Source organism: Eulemur rufifrons, chromosome 8 (assembly GCF_041146395.1).
Source record: "Eulemur rufifrons isolate Redbay chromosome 8, OSU_ERuf_1, whole genome shotgun sequence".
In the NCBI taxonomy this organism is placed as follows: Eukaryota; Metazoa; Chordata; class Mammalia; order Primates; family Lemuridae; genus Eulemur; species Eulemur rufifrons.
The window spans coordinates 100,065,360-100,084,978 of record NC_090990.1 but is presented as its reverse complement, the minus strand read 5'-3'; the positions used below and the strand labels follow the sequence as shown (position 1 = coordinate 100,084,978).

At 45.2% G+C, this 19,619-nt stretch overlaps 2 protein-coding genes across 3 annotated transcripts in view; one reads left to right on the top strand and one right to left on the bottom strand.

Moving 5' to 3' along the window:
• Positions 1-1,286, bottom strand: part of LOC138390787 (GON-4-like protein) — a 73,462-nt gene extending 72,176 nt beyond the window's left edge. Inside the window, exon 1 of one of the 2 annotated variants that reach the window (XM_069480454.1) lies at positions 1,232-1,286. The gene's annotated coding sequence lies outside the window, so the exon portion shown is untranslated. Of the gene's footprint in view, positions 1-1,144 lie in introns of both variants that reach the window. The other variant, XM_069480453.1, reaches the window with a different exon arrangement.
• A 1,771-nt stretch (positions 1,287-3,057) lies between these two features.
• SYT11 (synaptotagmin 11) lies at positions 3,058-19,109 on the top strand. Its single transcript, XM_069478607.1, has 4 exons — positions 3,058-3,091; positions 8,540-9,366; positions 18,082-18,205; positions 18,799-19,109. Exons 1-4 carry the CDS (start codon positions 3,058-3,060, stop codon positions 19,107-19,109), a joined length of 1,296 nt encoding a protein of 431 aa, XP_069334708.1.
• Positions 19,110-19,619: the final 510 nt, after the last annotated feature.

Genomic DNA, 19,619 nt, shown 5'->3' with positions numbered 1-19,619 from the left:
GGAGATGTCTACTGTTCTATGCATTATGTTACTCCTTGACTCTTGGCTTCAATTCTAGTTATCACATTTTAAAGGCAATACTAACCTAGACTGGATGGTATCTTCTTTTCTGTTCTTTTAGCACCTGTTTGCAAACCTCTTTTACAGTACTTATCATTTTTGTAAACATCTCTATGCCTGCCTCCTTCCCACCTCCCTCCTTCAAAACTATGAGCTTGTTGAAGAAAAAGACTCTTTCAACTAGTATCTCTAACATTAAGCAGGATCTGGGTTTTGTAGATACTCACTGAATGTTCCCTGAATAATGAATCAATGAAAGAGGGCTTAAACTACTTATTCTGTGCAGCATTTGGACCAAATGTTAAGCATTATTATATGGAAACTGATTGCATCTTACCACCCAGGAAAACCTTACTCTCATAAACAGATCCAAGAACAAAATAAACTGCCTTGTGTTACATCACTGGCAATGTTCAAAGTCTGCATGCCCACCTACCAGAGTACTAGATGAAAGTTTGGACTAGAGAACTGAAAAATACGAATTGTTTCTCTTACGAGTCTGATCTATATAACTATATAACGTGAGTTTTAAACCTCCTTAATTTAGTTTCTCCAGGACATTAGGAGAGATTCCCCTTGCGTCCAATCAACTGATGTCCTTATCCCGGGAATTAAAACTCAATAAACACGTCAAGATTCCGTTGATTCCTGTGAGAGAAGATGGTGAGTGGATAAAGAGTGGAATGAGAGCAGCCTTTTAGGCGACTCCTTTATTTCACAGATGAATTACTGTGAATGACTTTCACAAAGGTTTAGAAAAGAAAAAAAGAAGAAGAAACAAGGAAAGAAAGAAAGGTAGCTGCTATTCAAAGTTAGCAGCGTGCAGGGATCGGCTCCAGGCACCTCAAACACAGCAGTAACGCGAAAGTCTGCTCCTCTGGAAACCGGAGTCGGACCGACGGGGTGAATGTCAATCTGGAGGCAGCCCCGACTCGTCCCTCTCCTGGGAAACCATTTCCCAAAGGGGTCCTACCTAAGCTTTCCATTTCGGCGCCGAGCGCTGGTTCAAGTCCCCACGCCTACCTAGAACACCTTCGCACTCCTAACTTCCATCATGCACCCAGCGCCCACCCTCAGACCTTACCCCCCTCATCCTGGACATCCTTGACCCAGGTGTCCCAGCTCCCACTTGCCTCTTCCAGTCCCACCGCACCCGACCCAGTACCCTCACAAGCCGGCCTGATCCCGCGGAAACTCGGCTTAGGAACCACCGGAAGTCAGCCAACGGCAGCGACTGACGTGCGCGCCCCCGACTTGCGGTGCGCCGCGCTTCAAAGCGACAAGGAGCATGCGTCAAACCCTAGGCGCCATCCTATTTTAGGGCCGAATGAAGCAGCAGCGCTAGTTTCGTCAGTTATTGGCAAAAAAATTTAAAGGTCCTACTTCACTTTCTCTGCCCATGGCACTATCCTACTCAAAACAGGGGTTGAGATTCAGTGGTTCAGGTTGACAACTAATCTTTCTCGCCGCGAGACACCTGGAACACAGGACCAAGGACATGAAGAATTCATAAAATTTCAGAAAGAGAACTCTCTGGGTTCCTGAATAACGCTAAGGCAGCCTTGGCTTCAAGCTATAGTAATTACTCAAATATGTACAATATTCTGAATTTTACAAAATGCTCTCACATTATCTTAGGTGATGTGGCCTCCACAATAAGTTCTGTGGGACAATGGATATTACTTCCAGTTTGCACAGGACAAAGTTCTGGCTCAGCTGAGTTGGTGATTTCACCAAGGTACACAGCTATAAAGGGGAATCAGTCGATACTCAGTAATTCAATACATGTTTTTTGAATTAATTACTCCTAAAACCATGTTCTTTCCACTTTTCTAGAAGGACAGAATGTCAAAGCTGGAAAAATACATTCAGCTCCATCACAGGTGAACCACCAACAAATATTTATACACTTGCACTGAATCTGACAGGATGAAAGTATCCACAACCAAAATAAAGGGTGGAATTGATGCAATCATGGCTATAATCGCCAGGAGTCTGACTCTTAACATGAATCACACCAAGTCTCCCAAATACCAAGGAAGTCTCCAGAAGTTTGGAGTTTCATTTGCGTCCTCCTTTTGACCTACAGAATACACAGTTCTTTTAGGCTAGTGTGCTGCTCTCTCTCTCCCTCTCCTCTCTCCCCTCAATCCCCCGACCCTGAAACCCTACGCACTTGAGGCTTATGGAAAAGAAATATTGAACACTGATTAACTTCAGCACTTCTCATTAGTCTAAAAAAAAAAGCTTTAATTTACACACCATAAAATCCATCTGTCTTATTTGTACAATTAAATGATTTTTAGTGAATTTTCAAAGTTGTGCAACCATGCCCAGGTTTGGTCTTTAATCAGAGTTTCTGAGGTTTAAGAAAGTTTCCATGATAACCATTAGTGGTCTCAGAAATGCATAACAATAATGCCAATCCATAGTGAAATCCAGGCAGTATAGCATTTTGTTTTTCCAAAATTCTGGAGCCCAGAACCCAGAACATTCTGTTGCTATATTAAGCCCAGGAAACCGGAATCACAGTATCTACAGGATTTCATAGGATAATTTCCCTACACTTCTTACTCCTGCCGCAGGACTTTCGCCTTATAGACCCACAGCCGGTTAATAAGCGGAGCCTCATTCTCGCGAAAACTCGGTGGTGGGAGGGGTCCTCTCCCGGAGATCTTCCGGAAAGGGGCGGGGCCTGCGTTCCGGAACCTTTCGGACAGAGGCGGAGTCTTCTCCCGAGGGCCATTCGGAAGAAGGCGGAGCCTACCTCGCATCAGGACCAGTCTGACTGCACCTGCATCCTTAGCTCAGAGCATCCTTGGAGCATCTTAAGAGGCGAACGCAGCTGGCAACCAGGGACCGGACCGTCGCAGGAGGCTTCCGCCTGATACCTACCCTCTCCCCTGACCTACAGCAGCTGCCTCGGTACTGACCCGGGGTCCCCAGAGTTGTCTGACCATTGCAAAAACATTTATATCAACAGCCTCTGATTACGACATGGCTGAGATCACCAATATCCGACCTAGCTTTGGTAAGTAGAGTCGGGCAAACTAAGCTTGAGATGGTCGAAACCGTTGCAAGCCAAGGGGGCCCAACGGCTGGGCAAAGAATGAAGCCCAGACTTGAGCCTTGAAAATGCCAGCCCTGCTAGAATTGGGCCTATGGTCGTGGGTAGCCGGCAGTGCACAGCGCCTGAACTTGAACTATGGGCTGCAGGGACTGGCAAGGCCAGAGCCACACCGAGGGTGGGGAAGTACAGGATGCTAAAACCTTGTATGGTGCACTGTCAGCACTGCTGGAGGTGAGAAACAGCGAGCGAGCGTGCGGAGGACGTGAACCCCTCCTTCTGGGGGAGGAGAGGTGGGGTAGGCCGAGCCCTCCCCCTTGGGGCACGCAGGGCGGTGTCCCTTCCTTCCCTCCCACTCCTAAGGGCTGCGGGGGAGGGAGGTGACAAGGGGGATGGGGCATCAAGATGGCAGCTTGGAGACTGTGGGTTGTGTGGCTGGCAGCCAGGGGAGGCGGCGGCCTCTGGGGAAAGAGGGGTGCGGGGGTGGGGAGCAAAAAGGAAGCCACTCCTTAAGCTGGTCAGCTGGATGCTGGGGCTGGGAGGAAACGTGAGCCCTGCAAGCTCCATTCTGCATCGTAATGGTGGGGTCTGTCCGATGCTACCAAATGGCGCTTGGCGCTGCTGGGCTGGGAGATGACGTGATGTCTATTCTGGGCCTCCTGGCAGAGCCTAGGCTCTCCTTCCGGGGCCTTTGTTCCCTGTTTCCCTGGGCTAGCTTTTCAAAAAGGGGGACTCACCCGCGCTGGTGCTGGCGGGGGCGCGATCCAGGCCGGAGGGGGAGGGGCGAGAGAGGCCCCAGCCCGGGGGAGGCCGCTTTGTGTACCAGAGAAAGCATTACGTCACCGTGGAGCGGCTGGTCCCCGACCCAGCCCTATGGGCTCCAAGATTAGTTTTACGCTCCCTGGGGCAGAAAGTGGAGTGGAAAATAGGGAGAAAAGTAGGAAAGACAAGCTTGAGAAGCAAGTTTTTTCCTCTTTAGGGACTCCTCCAAAATGTGCTAGGGGAACAAACTTCCTGTGCTATGCTTTCCTGGTCAAATAAATAAATAAATAAAATATAATTGCCCTGCTTCTCCCTCCATTCTACTACAGTTTAGATGGGGGAAGCCAGTGAGAGTTGCTGCCAGCCTAAGAACTTTTTATTCCTTAAGGGATTCTATCCCTCAGAAAACCCAGAAGGTTTGAGGTATTTAGGGTAGGGTCACAATCCAGCTAGGAAATGGCTTTTCTCATTCCCAAGTAAGAGGTATATTGAAATGAGCAGAACCCAATGGGCTCTACCCCTCCCTTAATATAAGGAAGACATCAAATCAGGGAAAGTATTCAGATAACATACCTTCACACACTTTAACTACTTATTCCCACATATTCCCCAAGGCTAAATCTTGGTTTGTGTTTCTTTCTTCTACTTCACCTTCTGCATTTCAATTCTGGAGTTCCAAGTTTCCAAAATAAAAGTCCCTTTTGTGATCACATGAATAATCCATGATTTCTTCTTGCTTTTTTTCTCCTTGAGCCTTTCAAACAGATTCTTTTCTCTAATTGCTGTTCCAGAGTCCTTGAAAAAGTAGATAGTGAGGAACATAATATAGTGATTTCCTTTAGAGGGACTATTACTAGAAAAGGGAAAAGAAATTATATCAGCCTTTTACGTACTACATTTTAGTTAATCCTAACAAATACCCCCCAGTGTAGGTATTACATATATTTGCCAGATGAGGAAACTGAGGCTCAGGGAGATAAAATAACTTGGCTCAAGTGAAACACACTAGTGAGGGTAGTGCTAGGATTTAAACCAATGTCTGGCTGATACCAAAGTTCATTTTTATTCTACTGTATTACACAGTCCTACTTGACAGTGAAAGACCAATGTTTAGAAAAATAAGTGAAAATAAGCAGTTCTGATCAGGGGGTGAAAGAGTCAGGCAGGCATAGCCCAGATGTATTTTGCAGGTCTCCAGACCCTTATAGAGGGTCTCCTACTTAGAGAACTGTGGCTTCTGACTTTTTCACGTCTCATAAGAGTACTTCATTTCAAATACTGTAGCACTTGGGAGATACACCAAGCAAGCCAACACTCAATTATCTATGACCATGAAAGACAAAAGGAACAAGAAACACAGGTCACTGCAATTTACTGATACTTTAAAACACTCAGTTCAGCCATTAGTTTCAACTTCCTTTTCCCACCAAGCTTTTAACTAAAGCAAGACAGGGAGCTCTGAGTTTCAACATCTCTGATTTTCCTAGTTCACTGTCTCGAGTGTTGGAGAGAGAGGAAGGAGTTAACAAATACCGAAATGAAGAAGAGAATAGAGCAAAAGTGGGAAACAAGGTGGGGGCGAGCACCTTGATAATGCACGAATGGGTCCATCTGTTTCTCTTCTTTTCCTTCTCTCCTGAAAGATAAGAATTCTTCATCTTCTCTCTTTTCCACTCTACCTCCATTTTCTAACCATAAAAGTTGATGCATAGACTGAGAATTACTCCCTCATGAAACAATCTTGGCTATTATGAGGCAGTTCTAATAATAATTTGACTGTTTTCATTGAGTCAAAATCTGTCTCCCTGTAGCCTATACACATTGGTTGCTGGTCCTACACTCCAAAGTAAAATCAAATCAGACCGTCTTCCATCAAAATACCTAAAACAATTATAATTGAAGATGACTATTATTCCTAGACACCCACAGCTCCAGTTCCTTCAGTTTTTCTTCAATTGATATGATTTCCATGTTTTTAACTTTTGTTTTTTTCTATCCTGATTATCCATAATGTAGAGTATGGACTCTGGTGTCAGGCAGACCAGAGTTTAAATCTCAAAACTTCCATTTGCTAGTATGTAGCCTTGGGAAGATTTCTGAGTTCCTAGGTTCCTCAATTATAAAGTGGAGATATTAGCTGGGCCAGATAGCTCATGCCTGTAATCCCAGCAACTTGGAAGGCTGAGGCAGGAGGATTGCTTGAGGCCAGGAGTTCAAGGCTACAGTGAGCTATGATCATGCCACTGCACTCCAGTGCGGACAACAGAGTGAGAGCCCATCTCTTAAAATAAATAAATAAATAACAAAGTGAGGATATTAATGGTACCTACTTACTCAATGAATTCTTTGATTCAGAGACAGTAAGCTTTAGCACAATGCTTTAGCACAAGCTTTAGCACAGGGACATAATAAATGTACACAAAAATAGCAGTTTTTATTATTGTTAGTGCTGTACAGAATATTCCATGTGTGTTGTGACCAGTGCAGATGAAATTATACCTACCTCTTGTGTGATCTGGACATTGTGCTCATAGTATAAGTTGGTATTAACCTAATTGTAGTCCAAGCTTGTGGCCACCTAAAGTACTCAGTCGTTTTACCTGAAGTTGTCAAGTGAGATTATTGCCTATAGATTGATTTTAAGTCCAAATAAAAATTTACATTTAACCCTCATATAAGTGATCATATTGACTTCTTTAAATCTGTGGAGGCTGTTTTGAATTCACTAACTCATTTGCCCACTGAGCACTTACTATGTGCCACATTGTTCTAAGACCTGGGAATATAGCAGTGAACAAAACAAAGTTACTGTTCCTATTAAACTTATCTAATGAGGGAAGACAGACAAATAAATATATATCAAGGTAATAGATGCTATGAAGAAAAACAGGGATATTTTCTGACTTAGGGCAGATAGGAAAGGCTTCTCTGATGAGGTGAGGTGTTAGGCCTACAGTAAGGGCGGCGGGGAGTTACACGGAAGCCCGGTGCAAGGGTGGTGATCCAAGAAGAATATGAAATATGCTGGAATCACATTTACTTCCTTAGTTATACCTGCCTTCCAAGTCTTCCCCTAAAAAGTAAGGTGGAAAACTACAGGCCTTATGTAGACCTTTAAGGCCCAAAGCCAATTTGGCTTCAATGAACTGAAGGGGGAAAAGAGCCTAAACCTAATTATGTAAGGCAGGGACCCAATTTTTGTGAAAAAAGGCAAGACTAGTACAAGGGAAAAGTACCAGTACAAGAAAAAATATATATTTTTCTTTAGTTATTTGTTCATCCAACAAATATATATTGAGTGCCTGCTATGTGGTTTAAGTGATGAGGATACAGCAATGAACAAAACAGACAAAAATTTCTGTCCTTATGAGGCTAGTGAAGATAAACATTAAATAGTAAAATTTTGTGTAGTGAGTGTGTGTGTATTTATTTATTTATTCTTATATGTGTGTGTATATATATATTTTTTATATGTGTGGGGGTATGAGAGGGAGAGAGCAATAATGACAAGGCATGTGAAAAAAATTAAGCAGGGCTGGGAAGAGTGGGTGTGGAGGGTGAGGAGGTTGTACTTTTAAATAGGGTAGTCAGAGAAGGCCTAAGAAGGTGACATTTGAGCAAGGATCTGACATTTTTCACAGTCCCTATTTCTTCCTGTTTAGAATATATATATATATATATATATTTTTTTTTTTTTTTTTTTTTTTTTTTGCTTGAGACAGTGTCTCGCTCTGTCACTCAGGCTGGAGTGCAGTGACAGGATCATAGCTCACTGCAGCCTAAGACTCCTGGGCTGGGCTCAAGCTATCCTCCTGTCTCAGCCTACTAAGTAGCTGGGACTATAGGCATGTGCCACCATGCCTGGCTGATTTTTCTATTTTTTGTAAAGATGGGGTCTTGCTATGCTGCTCAGGCTGCTCTCGAACTCCTGGCCTCAAGCAACCCTCCTGCCTCAGCCTCTCAAACTGCTGGGATTACAGGCATGAGCCACTGTGCCCAGCCTAGTTTCATCCTGAAGAAATACTTATATTTTAAATGCCTAGGAGCTGAAACTTTGGAACATATCTTAAAAGTACATAGACCCAGAGTTTTTTACAACCTATCCATGTTTACCACCCTGAGCACCCTACCAAGACCTTCTAAACTCAACTCCACATCCTGCCCCCGACCTGATAGTCAGTGTGGCAGTCAGTGCAGGCCCTGTACTGGATGCTAAGGAATATCCAAAGACACAGCTCATGTCCTTGTGTAACAGTTGAGGTGAACAGGTTCCCATTTTAAGAAATGACCTTAGATCACTTACAGAGCAGCTTCATGTGAAGCACAAATCAATAAGAGCAAACCAAGTCTCTTCTGAGAGAAGGTCAAGAAAGGAACAGGGAGTCAGGTGGGGTGCTTCAGAGAAGCCTTTCTGGAGAAGATATATGTTTCATCCAGGTTTGGTGGGAAGAAGAAGCCATGGATTGGCTGGAGAGTATGGGTAAGGGTGTCCCTAAGGGAAGGGGGAAGCTCTAAAGCCCAGATGAGCACATTTTGTTTTGGAGGCTAGATTGCAGATTAGCTTGGCTGCAGCAGAGACACTGAGCAGGGGAGCTCTGGACAGGGGTTGAAGTCCACCTGCCTTGACACATCTCTGGTCTCCACCTTCAGATGTGTCACCAGTGGTGGCTGGCCTCATCGGGGCCTCTGTGCTGGTGGTGTGTGTCTCGGTGACCGTATTTGTCTGGTCATGCTGCCACCAGCAGGCAGAGAAGAAGCACAAGACCCCACCGTACAAGTTTATTCACATGCTCAAAGGCATCAGCATATACCCAGAGACCCTCAGCAACAAGAAGAAAATCATCAAAGTACGGAGAGACAAAGATGGCCCTGGGAGGGAAGGTGGACGTGGGAACCTGTTGGTGGATGCAGCAGAGGCTGGCCTGCTGAGCCGAGACAAGGGCCCCGGGGGGCCTACCTCTGGATCTTGTATAGACCAATTGCCCATCAAAATGGACTATGGGGAAGAACTGAGGAGCCCCATTACGAGCCTGACCCCTGGGGAGAGCAAAACCACCTCTCCATCTTCTCCAGAGGAGGACGTCATGCTAGGATCGCTCACCTTCTCAGTGGACTATAACTTCCCGAAAAAAGCCCTAGTGGTGACAATCCAGGAGGCCCATGGGCTGCCAGTAATGGATGACCAGACCCAGGGATCTGACCCCTACATCAAAATGACCATCCTTCCTGACAAGCGGCATCGGGTGAAGACCAGAGTGCTGCGGAAGACCCTGGACCCTGTGTTTGATGAGACCTTCACCTTCTACGGCATCCCATACAGCCAGCTGCAGGACCTGGTGCTGCACTTCCTTGTCCTCAGCTTTGACCGCTTCTCCCGGGATGATGTCATCGGGGAGGTCATGGTGCCATTGGCTGGGGTGGACCCCAGCACGGGCAAGGTACAACTGACCAGGGACATCATCAAGAGGAATATCCAGGTGAGTAGGAAGAGTGTTGGGGAGGGATGGAGGGTAGGGGAGACAGGACCTTGGAGGAGAAATGGAAGGGGAGGGAGGTGGGTGGGTGGCAAAAAGGGGCTGAAGAGAGGAAGCTCTTGGTTGTCAAGGATAAGCAGTGGTCAAAATAAGACAGAGAGCCTGGCAGATTAGGTCTCCTTCAAGAAGCAACTTCCTGAGCAGAGGTCAGGTAGCTTGTAAAATTTCCCGTAGTGGTTGGCATCCTGATGCTGTCCAGCTTACTCGGGCCTGGCTGGCCTGCCAGTCTTGAGCCCCCCGTAATAGCAGGGATATGCGGGCTGATTTCCTCTCCAAAATGATGTGTGATCTTCCTCCAGTGAACTTATTTCTCAAAGCTGAGAAGCTATGACAATAATTCAGTAATTTTTCCCTTAGCTTCCCTTTCCCAACATAAATAGTACCATGTACATGTCTTTTTATAACCATTTCATAAATGCAATTTGATGAATTGCTTCATGTTCTAGGCCCCAACCTTTGCCTGGAAGGGTGAAGCAAGACACTTCTCCTCTTTCCATTCCTCCTCTCCTCCCTCTTTGCATCAGGAGAAAGATGAGAGCCCTCCATCCTGCCTTCTCTCCCTCTCTCCCCATGGGGCCAACATTGGCTCTTGAGTTGTAATTTCAGGAGTACAAGAAGTGTGCTCCCACCCAACCCCACCAGTTCATTAATTTCTTCCACAATTGGGGAGGCAGTGCAGTGCTGTGTGTAAGCATGTGGCCTCTAGAATTAGACTGCCCGACTTCACTCTCCAGCTCACCACTTTCCAGCTGTGTGACATGGATGAGTTCTTAACCCCTCTAAGGCTCTACTTCCTCATCTGTAAAATGGAGCTGATAATATTGCCTTCCTTACAGGGTTATGAGGATCAAATGAGATAATATACCTGGCATATTATTGCCTTTAAGGAGCTTTCACTTTGTTGGAGGAGAAAGACAAGTATATTTGGCGATCACCATATAGTGAGTGTGGTGGGTGCTATGAAAGAAGTTGTTGAAATTTTAAACTTAGAGTTTCATTCCTTTTTCAGGGTACACTATAAGGTTAATAGCAAGGACTCTGAAGTCAGACTTGAGTTTAAATCCAAATTCCACCAGCTAAATGACCTTGGGCAAGCTGCTTAATTTCTCTAAGTCTCAGTTTCTTATAGGACTAAAGTAGGATGATGATTTAACATAGTCCCTGGCACAGAGTGAGGCTTTGACAAATTGCAACCATTACTATTATTATGATTTCTATTATTAATAAAGTTTGATCCCTAGGAGATATATGTGGTTTGTAGGTATTTATATTGTGTTTTGACAAAGTGGAGGAAGACAAGGGAGGCCTGAATCAGTAGAGAAGGAGGTTCAGAAAGGATAGCAAGGCCACTAAAAACAACTGCTCATCTCCCAGAAAGAGTTCTGCCTATTGGTGCCATACTTATCCCTTGATGGCTTTCCCACCTGCAAGCCCACACTGGTCTCAGTGGGGAGACAGGAGGCTCAGGGTTGGACAGAAAAGGCTTCCAATCCAGAAGGGGCAGAGTGTGCAGTGAGCCTCCAGGAGCATGATTTGCCCACTGAAGAAGGGTACTGCGTCAAGCCTGGGGAGTGGGGCAGCTGTGTGTTCTTGCCTTCTCTGCTGTGTGGTGGGCACCTGTCCCACTGCAGCCAGCCCATTCCTGCCATTGCCTAAAGGAACTGCCACTGCCACCTGGCACACTCAGATCCACCTCACAGGGGCCAGGGAAGTTCAAGAATTTTGAAAAATATTAGAGGCATTTGGTCAGAGAATAAACAAGACACTGGTTGTATGCCAGGATACGATGAGACATCCTAGAGTTCAATACTGCAGGGGTTTTTGTATCCTCTGAGGTTGGAGTCAGAAGGCATGAACAGAAACCTAAACAGTGACCTGTTTCATCCCTTTCTCTCCCATTCCCCTCCCCCTGTCTTTTTTCCTCAGGGCTCTGCCACCCCCCTGCCCTATTTCCTGACTCCCTTTGCAGCGGGTCCTTACCCATATACCCAACCTTGGTAAAGCCCCCACCCAGCTGGACTCCTCCAGACAGCTCATGCACTCAGCCCAAGGCTGGTGGCGGAGGATGGCTCTGTGCCAAGCTGCAGCTGGGAAGAGACTAGCAAGGAAAGGGACTGATGGGTTAGGAACAAAACAGCCTCAAATCCAGGGTACTGGACAGAGTACAGACAATGGCATTTGCTAAACTGCCAGGGGCTCTTGGTAAGAGCCAAGTTTCTTTCCACTTTATTAACTCCCTTCAGGAAGGATAAGCCAAGGCTAGGATCCTGAGCAACACATCCCATAGGAGAGGCCCTAGACAGGACACCCAGAGCCTGTGCAGCCCTGCACCAGAGCCTTCCAGCCTGCTAGGCTGCCTAAGCCTGTTTCGCCCAACCAGTGCCTGGGGGCAGGACTGTGTTCCATGTGAGCCATGGCAGTCATCTCCCTAGTCACTTATCCCATGATTCCTGGCAATGCAGCAGCTGAATGTCTACCCCAAATCCTCCCTATGGTACAAAGAATCTGCCCTTTCTGGATCTCCCCTTGGTGAACGCGAGCTAGAGCTGCTCTAGACTGTTCCACAGTGCCTGTAAAGAGCTTTTTCCTGATCTGTGTAAGGCATCCCTTATAGTATGGGATCAAATTATCTTCTTCCAAAGATTCCTGGGTAGAGACTGGTAAGAATTTCATTTCTTTATTTAAAAATTTGTTCTTTTCTACTTGAATAAACTGGTCTAAAGAATTGCGTTTCTATAGACAACCCCTCCACCAGCTGCATTTCCTGGCCTTTAGCAGAAAATTCATCTCTGTCCTTCTCCTTATTAGTGTGTGGTCCAGTTGAAGAAGGCCAGGACTGATCATCACTTCCACCTCTGTCCATTTCACTGCCTGCCCCTGGGCAAGCAGTTATTCTCTCTGGGCCTTAATATCTCTCCAGGATGGATCATGAAGGCTAATGGAGTCACATTGGGACTGCACTCTCCCCTCTTATGAATATACAGAAAGATTTAAGAAGCATTAAAAATTAACCCTTGATTGTTAGTGAAGGAAGGTCACACTATAAACTGTGGCATGCAAAATCTCTGAATTGGGCTTTAGAACAATTTCTTTTTTCTTTTTTTTTTTTTTTTTTGGAGACAGAATCTTGCTCTGTTGCCTGGGCTAGAGTGCCATGGCGTCAGCTTAGCTCACAGCAAACTCAAACTCCTGGGCTCAAGCGATCCTCCTGCCTCAGCCTCCCAAGTTGCTGGGACTACAAGCATGCACCATCATGCCTAGCTAATTTTTTTCTATATATTTTTAGTCGTCCAGATAATTTCTTTCTATTTTTTAGAAGAGACTGGGTCTCGCTCTTCTTCAGGCTGGTCTTGAACTCCTGAGCTCAAATGATCCGCCCACCTCAGCCTCCCAGAATGCTAGGATTACAGGCATGAGCCACCATGCCCAGCCCAATTTCTTTTTTTAGTGGCAGCTTTTTTTTCTAATATTTTACTCAGATGGAAATGAAAGTAAATTGACATTCCTGTAATAAATTCCCCATGAAGAGAAGGGAGGCATTGCAGAGAGGGGTGGGGGATAAAGAGGAGACAGTGGGAAAGAATTGATAGACAAAGTGGATACTGGAGAGTTGTTAGACTCCTCCTAACTTCTTCAGGTCATGGTGATGACCTGGGACAGTGGTCATGGAATGGGAGGATTCTTAAAATCTCAGATTTACAAAGGACCTGAGAGGTCATCCAGTCTAGCCATTGGGGCTGAAAAGAGAAAAAGAAGAAAGAATGTCAATTTTCCAGGAACAATTAAGAAAGTTGTTACGTATGTGTATTGGGGGGAGCAAAAAGGAGGATGTGGTTGAACATTAAGGTTTTGTTTCTTTTGTTTTCCCATGGTTGTGATTTAGGGTGGGGGTGGCCCCATGAAAGGTTTATTGAGGTATGTTGATCCACCTCGTGCAGGGACTCTATGGCTGGAAAATCCCTCTGAAAGAGGCTCTACTAATTATAGGAAAATAGACTTATCCCTCACCTAAGTATTTCTGTCGTCTGAATGTGTTTTTAGGGCCACTGTGCCTGTTCCTCTGTTGAACTGAAGGAGAAAGGGGCCTGCTCTCTGAGAGCAAAGCCCTCCAGCTCTGTCAGGCATGGATAAAACCATTTCTCCCCCTTGTCCTTCTGCGTGCCTGCCCCCCAACAGGTTCTTTGCCACACTAGGCCGAGGGGCTGGGAAACAGAGCCTGCTCCCAGCCCTCAATGGCTCTTTCAAAAGAAAGAGCCATTGACAGTGCTACTTGGAATGGGAATTGGGTAGAAAGGGAAAGGGAGGGGGAATGAGGAAACAACATTAAACTGCCTTCAATGAAGAATGGAGTAGCATTCAGGTGGTGCTGTGGCTATAGACTTGGGCATCACAAAGGGGCAGCTGAATGGGCCTGGGCACTCTGCCCATGTAAGATGGCCAAAGGTGAAGGAGGGGATCAGATGGAGAATAGTTGCTTGCGGGGTGATTTTAGGGGAGAAAATAATTAAAAGGGTAACAAGAAGTTGTCTGCTTTCCCAAAGAACTAGAGGAGGGGCTTGTGAATTTTGATTAAGAAAACTTTGCTATAATGGATGATTTAAGAAACAAAGTTTATTTATTTATTTGTTTATTTAATTTTTGGAGACAGGGTCTTGCTTTGTCACCCAGGCTAGAGGGCAGTGGTGTCACCGTAGCTCACTGCAACCTCAAACTCGTGGGCTCAAACGATCCTCCTGCCTCAGCCTCCCTAGTAGCTGGGACTACAGGTGCATACCATCATGCCCAGCTTTTTTTTTTTTTTTTTTTTAGAGATGGGATCTCACTATATTGCCCAGGCTGATCTCCAACTCCTGGCCTCAAGTAACTCTCCTGCCTCAGCCTCTCAAAGTGCTAGGATTACAGTGTGAGCCACTGTGCCCAGCTAGGAAACAGATTTTTAAACAAGTTATTAGGAAACCTAAGCTACAGTCTTGTAATCAATGTTTATTTTTACAAATAGGAGCTGGGCTCGGTGGCTCATGCCTGTAGTCTCAGCTATTTAGGAGGCTGAGGCATGAGGATATCTTGGGCCTTGAGTTTTTGAGGCTGCTGGGAGCTATGATCATGCACTGCACTCCAGCCCAGGTTACAAAGAGGAACTCTATCTCTAAAAAACACATGTTATTCTTACAAATAAAACTTTGCTTTTAAATCAAGTTTCCCTCTTCTCCTCACCTATCCCTCTCCTGTATATAAAGTTAGAATTATATTTAAAGATTGCATATTTAATATTTAGATAGTATTCAATGATGGCCCCAGAAATAGATATCAAATCTAGTTAACATTTCATTATTCATGCGAATGAAAGGGAGCAGTGGCCAAATTGATTCACAAGTTCTTTTTAAATCAGTGCTGTCCAATGATAATAGAAATGTTCTATATTTGCACTGTCCAATATGGTAGCTACTAGCCACATGTTGCTATTAAGCATTTGAAATATGGCTACTGTGACTGAGGAACTATAATTTCAATTTATTTAATTTCAGTGAATTTAAAATTTAAATAGACACACATAGCTAGTGGCTACTGCATTTGAGTGTTCAGTTCTGAATGTTTTGGAAAGCATTTGATTTTCTTTTTCATGAGGGATTACTTTCCATTTGGTTGTGGCTAACAGTAAAAATGAGTTTATATTCTCTGATCACATTTGGACTCTTGGCAAAAGGAAGCAGCCTAGGAGCTTACTGGTTGGCAAGGGCAACATCCTGTAATGTTAAACTGCCTGTGGGTTCTTCCCATGGATACAGTTAAGAGCTGACAGTATGTATGTTACCGGTAAAGACAAAATGTGGGGCTTCAACCTAGCACAGAAAAACCATGAAAATCTTTGTAAAAGTCTATTGCCTTTTGTACTTCAATTTCAAAAGCTAAGGACCACGTTTAAACTTTAGTTAGTCATGTTCTGTGCCCTCCGAGAGGCATTTCCGTATGCTCCTGGGATGAAATCTTGACAAGAAATTTTTAAAATCATGTGAGATATTACATTTTCATTCCTTGAGGTAACTTAAGGCTTACAATGAAAGCCCAAACTATTAGGTTTGTTTTCTTGTTTTTCATTGATGAGATAATTAGCTTAATTGCTGTCGTTCTTTCCTGCACTAGACATACCTGCAGAGTGTGAACTGGCCTAGGAACTTCTTAAGGGTAGGGTTCGTCACTGTTCATCCTTGCAGCCCTAGCTACCAGCAGAGTGCCTGGTACTTACTTAATAAGCACGTAATAAGTCATTTTCGTGGGTGTACGGTATATATAAGGCTGGTCATAAGTATATTTTTGCTCAATCTAAGTCCTGGAGTAGGTGACATTTCTTTGGTGCTTTGAAGAATACAAGGAATAATGTTTGATAGTGGAGGAATGACTTTGTCCCAAATTTAACTTATGTTCTAAATTCCTCAAACCTTGCCTCATTTTGCTTTCCTTGTCACAGCCTCATCCCTACTTTCTAAGCTAGAAGCACAAGAAATAGTCCTCCCTTTCTCCCCTCTCCCCTACACTTCCCATCCAATTAGCCACCCAAACCTAGAAAATCCCGACAGTTCTTCCTGAGACATATCCTCTGCCACAGCCCTAGTTCCAGTCTCGTGACTAAGCCTTCTGGCTTTGGTCTTTCTCGACTTCAATTCATTCTCCACTTTCCCCTAAAGTAATAATCATTTTAATAAAATGATAATAACTTTGCCACTCCTACGCTTACAGACCTCCTCCTGCCTGTGTGCGGCTGCTCTGTGGTTTTGTTAGCGCCCCCACAGCCCTTTACCTAGCCTCACCCACCTTGCCAGGTTCCTGACCACCCCTCCCGTCAGGCGCCCCAACTTTGGGCACACGCACCTCTCAACACTCTCTGAACACTGTACCCTTTCAGAACCCAACGCCTTTGTACCAGCCACTCCCGTCACTCCGCCTGACACGATCTTCTCTCTGCCCATTGCATCCTGGTTTCTTACATCAACTCAGCCCAGGCGTCAGCTGGCAAAGCCTTCCCTGAATCTCCCAGTGAAGCTGGCCCTGCCTCCACTGGGTGCCAGAGCACTTAGACAGGCTTCTTCCTTCCCTGCCAAGTACTGTACATGTTCCTTCACATCTCTGTCTCTTCCACTGCACGATAAGCTCCTTGGGAGCAAGAACTGAGTCCCATCAGCTCTGGTTCTCAGCACCTGGCATGTAGTGAGTATCCAAATGTTGCTTAAAGTATTCTTAGAGGACTAGAGTTTTTTTCAAGCTCAAAATAGAACCTAACATAAAATTTTAAAATGGGGAAACAGGCTGGGCACAGTGGCTCACACCTGTAATCCTAGCAGTCTGGGAGGCTGAGGCAGGAGGATCGCTTCAGGTCAGCAGTTCAAGACCAACCTGAGCAAGAGTGAGACCCCCATCTTTACCTAAAACAGAAAAAATTAGCCAGCATGGTGGCATGCGCTTGTAGTCCCAGCTACTCAGGAGGCTGAGGCAGGAGGATTGCTTGAGCCCAGGAGTTTGAGGCTGCAGTGAGCTGTGATGACACCACTGCACTCTACCTAGGCAACAGAGTGAGACTCTGTCTCAAAAAAAAAAAAAAAAAAAAGTGGGGAAACAAAGATCAGGGCATGGGGATCTCCAGCTTGGCTGGAGAAGACACACTGAAGTGCAAATATGGAGGCAGGCAGAGCAGGTGTGGATATTCACCTTGGGAAATGGAAGAACAGGCTCCAGAAAGTTCAGGGATTTGCCCAAGACCATGTAGTCAGTAAGTGGCAAAGTTAAGACTCAAGCCCAAGTTTTCTACCTCCCACTGTACAGTCTTCAAAACTTTTTTATCACGAGAACCAAATGCAAGAACAGGAGAGAATGCACTTCAATAGTGCACACCGTGTGATGGGTGCCATTGCGATTTACACATTTTAACTTGTTTTGTCCTCTTCATAATCTTATGAGGTAGGTACTATCTTTTATTCCTACTTTATAGATGAGGAAAGTGAAGTACAGAGATGTTGAGTTACTTGTCCAAGGTCATAGATAAAAAATAGCAGTCAGGGGCCCAGGCGAGGTGGCTCACACCTGTAATCCTAGCACTCTGGAAGATGGAGGCAGGAGCATCGCTTGAGGTCAGGAGTTTGACACCAGCCTGAGCAAGAGTGAGACCCTGACTCTACAAAAAATAGAAAAATTAGCTGGGTGTGGTGGTGTCCCGCTTACACTCGGGAGACTGAGGCAGGAGGATGGCTTGTGAACTCAGGAATTTGAGGTTGCTGTGAGCTATGATGATACCACTGCACTCCAGCTGGGGCAACAGAGCAAGAGCCTGTCTCAAAAAAGAAAAAACAAAGAAAGAAAAGAAAAAAAAAAATAGCTGTCAGGATTTGAATTCAGGCCAGTCTGGCTCTAGAATCCATGTTCATAAATATAAGGCTATGCTGCCTCTCTATGCAAATGATTTTATTTAATACCAGAATTATGATTATAATGCTTCTTTTCCCTCTCCCTGTTAAATAGAATGGGAACATCTTACAGGGGAGAACACCTTTCCTACGGACTCCTCAGCCCTACCCTTCTCTTCAGACTCTCTTCCCACTCTTTGCACACTCTCTGTGCTGCGCCCGGCTCCCTCTGCCAGGATTTACACCCGTTGTTTCTTCCTCACAGAAGTGCATCAGCAGAGGGGAGCTCCAGGTGTCTCTGTCATATCAGCCTGTGGCACAGAGAATGACAGTGGTTGTCCTCAAAGCCAGACACTTGCCGAAGATGGATATCACCGGTCTCTCAGGTAGCAGCTATTTACTTCAACCTATTTCTGACTGAACCACCCCCCGACTCCTTGTCTGTGGCCCAGACATACCCACACATTTCAGGATCTCTTGCCACTTTCACTTTCACCTGTTCCTCACTCTGTCTACATTCTCTTCTGGTGAATATCTAGGTCCAGTAGATTTCCCGAGCTGGGGAGGTGTTTTGGTTGTACAAACGGGGTCTTTACATTTAGCGAGGTATCTTAAATAATATGCATGCCAGGTGCTGAGTGCTTGCTCCAGGTGAGCCTTCTCAAAAAGACTGCAGGCATTTGTTAGTCCCTGTGCCCTTGAAAATGCTTCTTGGTATCATGAGGTTTCTTCAGATATGACTTGAGGAATTTGTTCTAGTCTATTCCTGCTTGGTCTCCTTGGCCCCTTGTCTGGGCTGGCAGACTCACCTATAATCAGTGTACGTTTACTGTGCAATCAATCACTAAAGACCACATGGGGGTGGCCACCAAAGATAGGAACAACAGAGCACCCCCTTCCCAACATGTAACACCATTATATAGGAGAGGACTGTATCATAGGCCTGTCTCTCTTTCTTTTTTTATCTCTTTGGGGGCCCCAGATCCTTATGTCAAGGTGAACGTCTACTACGGCAGAAAGCGCATAGCCAAGAAGAAAACCCATGTGAAGAAGTGCACTTTGAATCCAGTCTTCAATGAGTCTTTCATCTACGACATCCCCACTGACCTCCTGCCTGATATCAGCATCGAGTTCCTTGTCATCGACTTCGATCGCACCACCAAGAATGAGGTGGTGGGGAGGCTGATCCTGGGGGCACACAGTGTCACAGCCAGTGGTGCCGAACACTGGAGAGAGGTCTGCGAGAGCCCCCGCAAACCTGTGGCCAAGTGGCACAGTCTGAGCGAGTACTAATCCTGTTCTTCTCGCCTCCAACCCCGGGGCCAGGCTGGGGAGGTATGTGGCGGGGAGAGAGATGACAGAGAAGCGGACTCAAAACCTCATTTTAGTTGTAGAAGAAAATTTCTTACAAAACAAATCCCACAAAGAACATCCCACATGACCGCAGCTGCAGATCAGTTCTTAGCGATGATGATTTTTTTTCTCATTTGCAAGGCACTAGAAATTCTTTTTTTTAATGGGGGAAAAAAAGAGAGGGAAAGATCCCCACAAGTCTATATATAATAATGTAACCTTATACTTGCATGTCTAATACAAACTGAAGAAATTAGCCTAACTGCCAATATCAAGTTGCAGATTTTAATCCATGAAAATTGTGTTTTGTGCCGAATTGTATTTGCTGATTACCTGAAATTGGCCTCTTTTTATTGGGCTTCTCTGGAGAGTTACTTCTACTCCCCACTTCTGCAGAAGAAAATTTTGCTCTTGTAAAACCTCATGTTTTCATCATTCCCATCTTTTCTT